This window comes from Salvelinus alpinus, chromosome 2, assembly GCF_045679555.1.
Source record: "Salvelinus alpinus chromosome 2, SLU_Salpinus.1, whole genome shotgun sequence".
Taxonomy (NCBI): Eukaryota; Metazoa; Chordata; class Actinopteri; order Salmoniformes; family Salmonidae; genus Salvelinus; species Salvelinus alpinus.
In genome coordinates, this window is record NC_092087.1 from 63,684,149 (window position 1) to 63,696,847 (window position 12,699).

Here is a 12,699-nt window from a genome sequence, read left to right on the forward strand (position 1 = left end):
TAGCAATGAAGTAGGGGATAGGGATCAATTACCAATTCAGAAGAAGAGTTGCTTTTGTTTCCCTAATGTGCTTTGGGAAGGCTTTTTACAAAAATATTGTGCACAGAAAAATATGTAAACTTTCTTAATTTTATCCTGGAACATGCCAGCATACATTTATTATATGCACTTTAAAATTACTATTCTCTTTAATATAGTTTATACTGAGTATCTGTAGGTATTATCATGATTGATTGTACTGTAAATTGAGAAATACTGTAATACCACGTTCATTCAAGGAATAACCCCACGTTTATTTTTTATTACACCTTTTTAATCCAGGGTAAAATCCTTGTGGGAACTAAAGATGGTGAGATCATTGAGGTGGGCGAAAAGAATGCGGCCTCCAACACCATGATCAACGGACACACACAGGGGCGAATCTGGGGACTAGCTACTCACCCCTCAAAAGACATGTTCATTTCTGCCAGCGATGATGGCACCATCCGCATATGGGACCTGGCAGATAAGGTGAGTGATAAGGATGGAGAACAGTTTTTGCCTTTTAGGGTGCGTTCAAACCCAAAAACATGAAATGCATGTTTGACGCAGCGGTGTGTTGGTGTGGGGAGTAATGTTAACCCTGTTTTTGCCATTGTTGTTCTGAATCCACTGCCACCCCACACCCCTACTCCCGTCCGTTGGTCTGCCCTGCACTGTAGGCTATTGATGGATTCAAGACAAGGTCATTTTTATTGATCTCAGATTCTCAGTTTGTCAGCGTCAAAGGCTGATCATTTGTGCGGTATAAAAAAATATTTTTCCAAAGTCTCCAGTCATGTAAAATGACGTAGAATTGCATGAAATGCGTTTAGAAAAGGCAAACATTTTTCCTGATCCTAGGCTACTAATAATAGTCCCCATTTTCGCAACTTCTTTAAGCACCTCTACTTTACTGCTCTATGCCACCACACAAATGTGATGATACGCATGCAATGCTTTATTATTGAAAAAATGATCTGGTACCACAGAGCTCCCCAGGTCTCCCACCTCCCGATTTACAAATAAAGCATTGAACACAGATAGTCTAGACTCTAGCTACTGTAACCACCATATACTAAAATATCCACACAACCCACTAGCCAGCCTGCCATACATCATGAGTAAGAACATTATTAATATTAGGCTATATTAAAGTTATTATTTGAGAGCATTGAAGATAAATCATAATCAATTATGTCAATCATGTCTTTTAGGAGGCACTGTAACTAGTTTGCTTACCATTTGTGATGAGTGAGTGTGTTGCAGAAATAAATATGCATGTGAAAAAAGAAAAAAAGAAGAAATAATAATTGCTACAGAAGTTATGATTTTTTTAAATTTTGAGCCGAAAAGACTGTGCATGGCCCTGCTCCTTGGTACTGTTACTGTCTTTTTGTTCTTTCACTCCTAGAAACTTCTAAACAAAGTCAGCTTAGGCCACCCAGCCAAATGCACAGCCTACAGCCCCAATGGAGAGATGGTGTCCATAGGCATGGAGAACGGAGAGTTTATCATCCTCCTGGTCAACTCCTTAACAGTGTGGGGCAAGAAGAGAGATCGGAGTGTAACCATCCAAGACATTCGGTGAGCCCAACCTAGGACCCTTATATTTCAAGGTGGTTGAGATGGGTTGTATTTTAGTAATTTCTTTCTTTAAAAAAAAAATCTGGGTAGAAACAAAAATAAACTAGGACAAGACCGGAAATGTACACTGAGTGTACAAAACATCAGGAACGCCTTCCTAATATTGAGTTGCTCCCTTTTGCCTTTAGAACAGCCTCAATTTGTCGGGGCATGGACTCTACAAGGTTTCGAAAGCGTTCCACAGGGATGCTGGCCCATGTTGAGTCCAACGCTTACCACAGTTGTCAAGTTGGCTGGATGTCCTTTGGGTGGTGGACCATTCTTGATACACACGAGAAACTTGTCAAAGACTCCAGTCCCCCAAGTCATAGACTGTTCTCTCTGCTACCGCACGGCAAACGGTACCGGAGTGCCAAGTCTAAGTCCAAAAGGCTCCTTAACAGCTTCTATCCCCAAGCCATAAGACTGCTGAACAATTAATCAAATGGCCACCCGGACTATTTACATTGACACCCCCCCTTTTGATTTTACAATGCGGATACTTGCTGTTTATTATCTATGCAAAGTCATTTTTTACTTTAGTTTATTTAGTCAATATTTTCTTAACTGTACTACTTGAACTGCATTGTTGTTTAAGGGCTTGTAAGTAAGTATTTCACGGTAAGGTCTACCTACACCTGTTCTATTCGACGCATGTGGCGTAAAAAAAAAAAAAGAACTGTTGAGCGTGAAAAACCCAGCAGCATTGCAGTTCTTGACACATTCAAACCAGTGCGCCTAGCAACAACTACCATCCCCCGTTCAAAGGCACTTAAATATTTTGTCTTTCCCATTCACCCTCTGAATGGCACACATACACAATCCATGTCTCAATTATCTCAAGGCTTCAACATCTGACTTTGACCTGTCTCCCCCCCTTCATCTACACTGATGGAAGTGGCTTTAACAAGTGTCATCAATAAGGGATCATAGCTTTCACTTGGATTCAACTGGTCAGTCTATGTCGTGGAAAGAGCAGAGTTCCTAATGTTTTGTACACTCATTGTATTTAAATACAATTTTACCATAATAGTAATGATCAATTTGTCCAAATATTGTGGGGATGGAGTTTGGAAAGTTGCAGGTTAAGGTTGTGCTGAAGCCATAGTTTGGTTCTCTAGTCACTCTGTTGTTGGTAATTGTCTGGTCACCAGTTTAGTTCCATTTATATGAAGCAAATTGTAAACAAATTATGTTCTGCTTAAGAATGTCAAACCTTGAATACTATAGATATTCACGAGTTGCATGTTTCGTCACAATATTGTTTTGAACATTTGTTTTGTACTGATGCCCGACTGAGCATTCTACTCAATGCATCGTCAATGAGCACAGATTAAGATTTCATCAAAAGTGCATTACAGTGACCTGGAAATACAACTAAATTCAAAAGGAAGCAAATCATTAGTAGGAAAAACTTTTGTCATCATTTTGATGTCGCCAGATTGACTTTAGATGCAGTATAATGTTAGCTAGCTAGCTAAAATAGATGGTAGGCCACCGGATTTTATCTAGCTAACATTAGCATTGCTAGCTATTTTTGACGAACCTTGCTAGCTAATGACAACATTAACAACTGTCTAAAGTAAATTTGACCACATGATGACGCTGGCATAGTTGTTTCCTACTAAATATTTGACTTCTTTAGCAATGTCATTGTATTTTCAGGCACTATAGTGTAATTTAGACAACAGTAGTTAGCCTCCCTCCAGAATGACTGGGTTTTCACAACCTAAGGGCACCCCTATGGCGCCACCGGTAGGGGGCGGCTTGAGAATGTTCATAACAATGGCATGACGTGACTGAGGTGCAACCTAATGAATACAGTGCCCTCAGAAAGTATTCACACCTCTTGACTTTTTCCACATTTTCTTACAAAGTCGGATTAAAATGTATTTCATTGTAATTTTTTGGTCAACGATCTACACAAAATACTCTAAAGTCAGTGGAAGAAAAATGTATGGAAAATAAAACACTAATATATTTTGATTAGATAAGTAGTCAACCCCCTCAAGTCAATACATGTTAGAATCACTTTTGGCAGCGATTACAACTGTGAGTCTTTCTGGGTAAGTTTCTAAGAGCTTTGTAAACGTAAATTGTATGATATTTGCCCATTTTATTATTTTAAAAGTTATTCAAGCCCTATCAAATTGGTTATTGATCATTACTAGACAGCCATTTTCAAGTCTTGCCATAGATTTTAGTTTATTGTCCTGCTGAAAGGTAGATTTGCCTCTCAGTGTCTGTTGGAAATCAGACTGAACCAGGTAATTTAAACTCTAGGACTTTGCCTGTGCTTAGCTCTTATTCCTTTTCTTTTTATACTAAAAAGCCCCATAGTCCTTGCTGATGACAAGCATACCCATACAATTATGCAGCCACCACCATGCTTGAAAATATGAAGTGGTACTCAGAGATGTGTTGTGTTGGATTTGCCCCAAACATAATACTTTGTATTCAGGACAAAAATTGAACGTTTTACCACATTTTTTGCAGTATTTCTTTAGTGCCTTATTGCAAACAGGATGCATGTTTTGGAATATTTTTATTCTGAACAGGCTTCCTTCTTTTCACTGTCATGTAGGCTAGTATTGTGGAGTAACTACAATGTTGATCCATCCTTAGTTTTCTCCTATCATAGCCATTTTAACTATGCAGCTGGTTTAAAATCACCATTGGCCTCATGGTGAAATCCCGAGTGTTTTCCTTCCTATCCGTCAACTGATTTAGGAAGGACGCCTGTATCTTTGTAGCGACTAGTTGTTTTTTAATGTTTTTATTATTATGTATATATATATATTTTTTTTAACCCCTCTACCCCCCCTCTTCAGAGGACAAATATCTTTGTTTTTTGTACAGCTTTTTTGCTACATATACATACATTTTACCTATACATTTAACATTTACATTTGACCTATATATTTTACATTTACATTTTACATATACATTTTACATACATGGTACTTTTATATACACTGCTCAAAAAAATAAAGGGAACACCTAAACAACACAATGTAACTCCAAGTCAATCACACTTCTGTGAAATCAAACTGTCCACTTAGGAAGCAACACTGATTGACAATAAATGTCACATGCTGTTGTGCAAATGGAATAGACAAAAGGTGGAAATTATAGGCAATTAGCAAGACACCCCCAATAAAGGAGTGATTCTGCAGGTGGTGACCACAGACCACTTCTCAGTTCCTATGCTTCCTGGCTTATGTTTTGGTCACTTTTGAATGCTGGCGGTGCTCTCACTCTAGTGGTAGGATGAGACGGAGTCTACAACCCACACAAGTGGCTCAGGTAGTGCAGCTCATCCAGGATGGCACATCAATGCGAGCTGTGGCAAGAAGGTTTGCTGTGTCTGTCAGCGTAGTGTCCAGAGCATGGAGGCGCTACCAGGAGACAGGCCAGTACATCAGGAGACGTGGAGGAGGCCGTAGGAGGGCAACAACCCAGCAGCAGGACCGCTACCTCCGCATTTGAGCAGGAGGAGCACTGCCAGAGCCCCGCAAAATGACCTCCAGCAGGCCACTTTTTTAATAATCTACTGGAGAACCATTTTGGGTTTAAGTATAATTTATGCATGAGAGAAGCTTTTAGTGAGAAGTTTAAAGCTTTAAAATGTAATAACTTTAGCCCCCCAAACTCGTATTCATTATACTGTATATTTCCCTCTCCGTCCTTTTTTCCACCCAACCATCTATATTTGTGGAATGAGTTTCTTTTAAACAATAGATATTATATTATTTCTCTTTTAGCCATGTAAAAATGGATCTTCTTTTTTTATGATCTGCTAGGCCATTACAAGGATAACTTGCTATACTTATTTCCCCACTTACCATAATGATACCCACGTTTCAATTATACTTACCACAACCAATGTTTGTAAACTTACCAATTAAAGCACCATGGTGATTAAGTGTCCATATAGCTGTACCATAATATTTGCACTGTTAAGCATACTGTAACTGCAACTTTGTAATCCTCCAATTGTCCTAATATTCCACCCACGAAAACCTCCCCCCATATCTAGGTCTGTTGTCACTAAGACCATCAGACCATCTCCCTGACTCATGACGCACCTTTGCGTCCTAAGGCAAACCCTTGGCTGCCAATTGGCGTTGGCCAGAGGGAAATATGGGCAATCCCATGATAACATAATTATCTATGACGATGCCTAAGAGAACTAACCAAATAACATGGAAAAAAGTCCAGGGGGGGGGGGAGTAAAAATAAGAGATCATATTAATATATATAACAGCACAATCTTACATGCATGCTCATATTAAGCATGCCATCCCAGCCTGTTCAGTTCATTGGATTCAATTGTTCATTAAAAAAAAAGAAAAAAAAGAAGAGAAAACAACATACAGTTGAAGTCAGAAGTTTACATACACTTAGGTTGGAGTCATTAAAACTCGTTTTGTCAATCACTCCACAAATTTCTTGTTAACAAACTATAGTTTTGGCAAGTCGGTTAAGATCTACTTTGTGCATGTCACAAGTCCTTTTTCCAACAATTGTTTACAGACAGATTTTTTCCCTGATAATTCACTGTATCACAATTCCAGTGGTTCAGAAGTTTTACACTAAGTTGACTGTGCCTTTAAAAAACCTCTTATGGCTGCAAGCCCTAAGTCGGGATCAATATGACAACAGCCAGTCCAAGTGCAGGGCGCCAAATTCAAAAACCATAAATCTCATAATTAAAATTCCTCAAACATACATGTGTCTTATATCATTTTAAAGGTAATCTTGTTGTTAATCCCACCAAACTGTCCGATTTCAAATAGGCTTTTCAGCGAAAGCACTACAAACGATTATGTTAGGTCACCACAAAACTAAAAATAATCATAGCATTTTTCCCAGCTAATGATAGCATCACAAAAACCAGAATAGAGATAAAATGATTCACTAACCTTCGATTATTTTCATCAGATGACACTCATAGGACTTCATGTTACACAATACATGCGTGTTTTGTTTGATTCAATTCATATTTATATCAAAAAATCTGCGTTTACATTGAGGCTACAAGAATCACTAAATGCAAAAACATCAAGTGACTTTGCATAGCCCGTCGTTTCAACATGAATACTCATCATAAATATAGATGATAATACAAGTTATACACATTGAGTTATAGATATACCTCTCCTTAATGCAACCGCAATGTCAGATTAAAAAAAAACTTTAAGGAAAAATAACTGCACGCTATAATCTGAGACAGCGCTCAAATTAGCATATCACAGCTGCAAAGATAGCGTCACTATAAACAACAAAATATATTATAAATATTTCATTACCTTTGTTGGTTTCGATCAGAAAGCTTAGCAGAAACTCCAGGTCCACAATAAATGTTTGTTTTGTTCGAAAAAATCCGTTATTTATGTCCAATTGTTAGCGCGTTTGGTAAACATATCCAAAGCTAATTCTGGTCAGCTTCATATCGGACAAAAACTTCAAAATGTGATATTACCGGTCGAAGAAACATTTCAAACTAAGTACTGAATCAATCATTAGGATGTTTTTAACATATAGCTTCAATAAAGTTCCAACCGGAATATTCCTTCTGTCTGCGTGAGCCATGGAACGGCAGTGGCTTGCATGCGGAAGAGGGATGTTACGCGAGTGGCCGCTTGATGGACACCTGAATGATTCTGCTATCATTCTCTCCCAGAACACCATAGAAGTCTCACTGGAATTTCTATTTATTGCTGACATCTAGTGGAACCCATAGGCAGTGCAACCCCTGCCATACGTCATTTGGAATTCTTTTGGGACTCTGTTGAATACAGACAATCTCAGATTTCTGACTTCCGGTTTGATTTCAACTCAGGATTTTGCCTGCCAATATGAGTTCTGTTAATCTCAGAGAAATAATTCAAACAGTTTTAGAAACTTTGGAGTGTTTTCTATCCAATATTAATAATAATATGCAAATATTAGGAACTATGACTAAGGAGCAGGCCGTTTGAAATGGGCACCTTTCATCCAAGCTACTCAATACTGCACCTGCAGCCATAAGAAGTTTTAAACAGCTTGGAAAATTCCAGAAAATGATCTCATGGCTTTAGAAGCTTCTGATCGGCTAATTGACATCATTTGCATCAATTCCCATGACATCATGGGAAAATCAAAAGAAATCAGCCAAGAACTCAGAAAAACAAATTGTAGACCTCCACAAGTCTGGTTCATCCTTGGGAGCAATTTCCAAACGCCTGAAGGTACCACGTTCATCTGTACAAACAATTGTACGCAAGTATAAACAACATGTGACCACGCAGCCGTCATACCGCTCAGGAAGGAGATGCGTTTTGTCTCCTAGAGATGAGCGTACTTTGGTGCGAATAGTGCAAATTAATCCCAGAACAACAGCAAAGGACCTTGTGAAGATGCCGGGGGAAACCAGTACAAAAATATCTATATCCACAGTAAAACGAGTCCTATATTGACATAACCTGAAAGACCGCTCAGCAAGGAAGAAGCCACTGCTCCAAAACCGCCATACACAATACATGTATGTTTTGACTACGGTTTGAAACTGCACATGGGGTCAAAGATAGTGCTTTTTGGAGAAATGTCCTCTGGAATTAAACAAAAATTGAACAGTTATGCCATAATGACCATCGTTATGTTTGGAGGAAAAAGGGGGAGGCTTGCAAGCCGAAGAACACCATCCCAATCGTGAAGCACGGGGGTGGCAGCATCATGTTGTGGGGGTGCTTTGCTGCAGGAGGGACTGGTGCACTTCACAAAATAGATGGCATCATGAGGGAGGAAAATTATGTGAATATATTGAAGCAACATCTCAAGACATCAGTCAGGAAGTTAAAGCTTGGTCGCAAATGGGTCTTCCAAATGGACAATGACCCCAAGCATACTTCCAAAGTTGTGGCAAAATGGCTTAGGGACAACAAAGTCAAGGTATTGGAGTGGCCAATACAAAGCCCTGACCTCAATCCCATAGAACATTTGTGGGCAGAACTGAAAAAGCGTGTGCGAGCAAGGAGGCCTACAAACCTGACTCAGTTACACCAGCTCTGTCAGGAGGAATAGGCCAAAATTCACCCAACTTATTGTGGGAAGCTTGTGGAAGGCTACCCGAAACATTTGACCCAAGTTAAACAATTTAAAGGCAATGCTACCAAATACTAATTGAGTATATGTAAACTTCTGACCCACTGAGAATGTGATGAAAGAAATAAAAGCTGAAATATATAATTCTCTCTACTATTATTCTGACATTTCACATTCTTAAAATAAAGTGGTGATCCTAACTGACCTAAGACAGGGAATTTTTACTAGGATTAAATGTCAGGAAAAGTGAAAAACTGAGTTTAAATGTATTTGGCTAAGGTGTATGTAAACTTCCGACTTCAACTGTAAATATATGGCAAGACCAGTCCCTTTTTTATGCCCATTACATGCAAGACATATTTCATGTTGTCCTCATTCTATCCTGTTGTATTCCTCGAATAAGGAACATAGATTCTAACAGCCACTAATGACTGCCAACCCCAGGCACTCCCTTATGGGAAGGAATACTCAAGTTCAACTCACCATCGATTCTGACACAGCCACGGCATGACAGCCAAGAACACATGCAGTACTGACAATTCAGATCGAGTAAACTTGTAAAACCAACCCTCTCTCCACCCTACACAGTATGATTTTTATTCCAGGGTCGTTGCTTTATCACCTCGGCTGTTTTACACCTAGGCCTATATCATTAGGATCAAGAATATAACATTTAGCATAAATTGCTTATATAGAAATATATAATATACCTTTCTCTCGCTTAGAGAAGTGCTTCCATAAGGCAATTATTGTATTAGTTCTACCGTTAATTTGAATCACTTTATCCCACTGTTAAAAGCAGCCCACACACACTAGAGACAACAACCCTGTTGACAATACCTAATCCATCCATTTGCCGGTGTGTATCGGAAGAATAATCATCCTTTACATTTTTTATATTGAGATTGATTTTTTAAATGTAAAAGGGTAATACCAATTATTTCAGGATCGTATATGCCTATTCCAAAAGAGACCCTAGGCAGGTTTCTAATTATACAATCCTTTATCCTAGCCCTATAATACATCTATTCGTATTGATTATGTTTTATCTTAAAAGTTAATCATTCCGATTCACATCGGCAATCAAGGGCCGCACTATATAACAGCTTTTAAGTCATAATATACCCAACCTCTGCAATTAGGACATACAGTGGGGCAAAAATTTAGTATTTAGTATTTAGTCAGCCACCAATTGTGCAAGTTCTCCCACTTAAAAAGATGAGAGAGGCCTGTAATTTTCATCATATGTACACTTCAACTATGACAGACAAAATGAGAAAAGAAATCCAGAAAATCACATTGTAGGATTTTTAATGAATTTATTTGCAAATTATGGTGGAAAATAAGTATTTGGTCACCTACAAACAAGCAAGATTTCTGGCTCTCACAGACCTGTAACTTCTTCTTTAAGAGGCTCCTCTGTCCTCCACTCGTTACCTGTATTAATGGCACCTGTTTGAACTTGTTATCAGTATAAAAGACACCTGTCCACAACCTCAAACAGTCACACTCCAAACTCCACTATGGCCAAGACCAAAGAGCTGTCAAAGGACACCAGAAACAAAATTGTAGACCTGCACCAGGCTGGGAAGACTGAATCTGCAATAGGTAAGCAGCTTGGTTTGAAGAAATCAACTGTGGGAGCAATTATTTGGAAATGGAAGACATACAAGACCACTGATAATCTCCCTCGATCTGGGGCTCCACGCAAGATCTCACCCCATGGGGTCAAAATGATCACAAGAACGGTGAGCAAAAATCCCAGAACCACACGGGGGGACCTAGTGAATGACCTGCAGAGAGCTGGGACCAAAGTAACAAAGCCTACCATCAGTAACACACTACGCCGCCAGGGACTCAAATCCTGCAGTGCCAGACGTGTGTCACGATCGTGTGGAGGAGAGACGGACCAAAACGCAGCATGAGGAAAATAAGCCATCTTCTTTTTATTATAGAAGAAGGCAAAACGAAACAAAACACTTACAAACTACCAAAACAACAAACGATCGTGAAGCTAAATAACGTAGTGCACACACACAGGCTACAAACGTTCTACATAGACACAGCTAGACAACTATACTAAACATAAAGCCAACTACTCTAAATAAACCCCCTAAACCTTACAATCACCCTGGACACTACAAAACCCACATAAATACCCATGTCACACCCTGACCTAACTAAAATAATAAAGAAAACAAAGAATACTAAGGCCAGGGCGTGACAACGTGTCCCCCTGCTTAAGCCAGTACATGTCCAGGGCCGTCTGAAGTTTGCTAGAGAGCATTTGGATGATCCAGAAGAAGATTGGGAGAATGTCATATGGTCAGATGAAACCAAAATAGAACTTTTTGGTAAAAACTCAACTCGTCGTGTTTGGAGGACAAAGAATGCTGAGTTGCATCCAAAGAACACCATACCTACTGTGAAGTATGGGGGTGGAAACATCATGCTTTGGGGCTGTTTTTCTGCAAAGGGACCAGGACGACTGATCCGTGTAAAGGAAAGAATGAATGGGGCCATGTATCGTGAGATTTTGAGTGAAAACCTCCTTCCATCAGCAAGGGCATTGAAGATGAAACGTGGCTGGGTCTTTCAGCATGACAATGATCCCAAACACACCGCCCGGGCAACGAAGGAGTGGCTTTGTAAGAAGCATTTCAAGGTCCTGGAGTGGCCTAGCCAGTCTCCAGATCTCAACCCCATAGAAAATCTTTGGAGGGAGTTGAAAGTCCGTATTGCCCAGCAACAGCCCCAAAACATCACTGCTCTAGAGGAGATCTGCATGGAGGAATGGGCCAAAATACCAGCAACAGTGTGTGAAAACCTTGTGAAGACTTACAGAAAACATTTGACCTCTGTCATTGCCAACAAAGGGTATATAACAAAGTATTGAGATAAACTTTTGTTATTGACCAAATACTTATTTTCCACCATAATTTGCAAATCAATTCATTAAAAATCCTACAATGTGATTTTCTGGATTTTTTTTCTTCTCATTTTGTCTGTCATAGTCGAAGTGTACCTATGATGAAAATTACAGGCCTCTCTCATCTTTTTAAGTGGGAGAACTTGCACAATTGGTGGCTGACTAAATACTTTTTTGCCCCACTGTATCATATTAAACAACAAAAAAACGACCTTGGTATTTCTAATGTACAATCTTCGAATGAAATACATAAAAAATCATAAAGGAAAAAAAGGTCAGCCTAACCCATCCTCGCCTTCCTCGAAATCAAAACCTGATATTACGTCCATATAGTCCAATGGTCCATAAAGCCTATTATAGAAACAGGATAAGTTCATCATACCCATTCTGCATTACCATAAATCCAACCTTATTTTAAGTCCACATAGTCCACGGTTCCATAATGCATGAATAAAAACAAAAAAAGTTGTTCATGCAAAATAATTGTTTTTGTAAAAAAACAATGAATCCATATGTGTATTGTGTAATGTGGTGCAAATATGTATAGGGGACTACTTCAACAGGAGGTAGCTACACTCACAGCCACGTTTACATATAATTTATCGACCACTAGACGAACATTCTGCTTCTCTGCTCGGAGCCTTTTGAAATTGGGGTACAGGGCACGTTGTCTCTCCACTATTTCATGAGGAAATTGTTCATTAATAGAGAATGGGGTGTTCTTCAATTCCCTACCCTTTTGTAACAAGGACATTTTCATTTTATAGTGGGTTAGCTTAGCTACGATCGGACGGGGCCTTCTCTCTGCTCTGCTACCAAAACGGTGAGCTCTTCGAAAATCAATTGTTTCCACCTGTTCGTCCGTCATCTTGAGATTACGTTTCATGAACACCTTGACTTTTTCCATCGTTGACTGATAGTTTTTGTTTTCATCCTCCTCTATTCCCATTATAACAATATTATTTCTCATACTTCTGCACTTTAGATCAAGTAATTCGCTTTAATTGTTTTATTATCATACCGTAGTGCACGGTAGTTTT

At 39.1% G+C, this 12,699-nt stretch overlaps 1 protein-coding gene across 3 annotated transcripts in view; it reads left to right on the forward strand.

The window, feature by feature from the left end:
- LOC139566397 (echinoderm microtubule-associated protein-like 6) overlaps nucleotides 1-12,699 on the forward strand; it is a 61,921-nt gene that overhangs the window by 36,545 nt on the left and 12,677 nt on the right. For all 3 annotated transcript variants that reach the window (XM_071387534.1, XM_071387541.1, XM_071387551.1), the window contains 2 exons: nucleotides 322-510; nucleotides 1,433-1,605. In XM_071387534.1, the coding sequence (XP_071243635.1) occupies nucleotides 322-510; nucleotides 1,433-1,605 (362 nt within the window). The remainder of the gene's footprint in view (nucleotides 1-321; nucleotides 511-1,432; nucleotides 1,606-12,699) is intronic.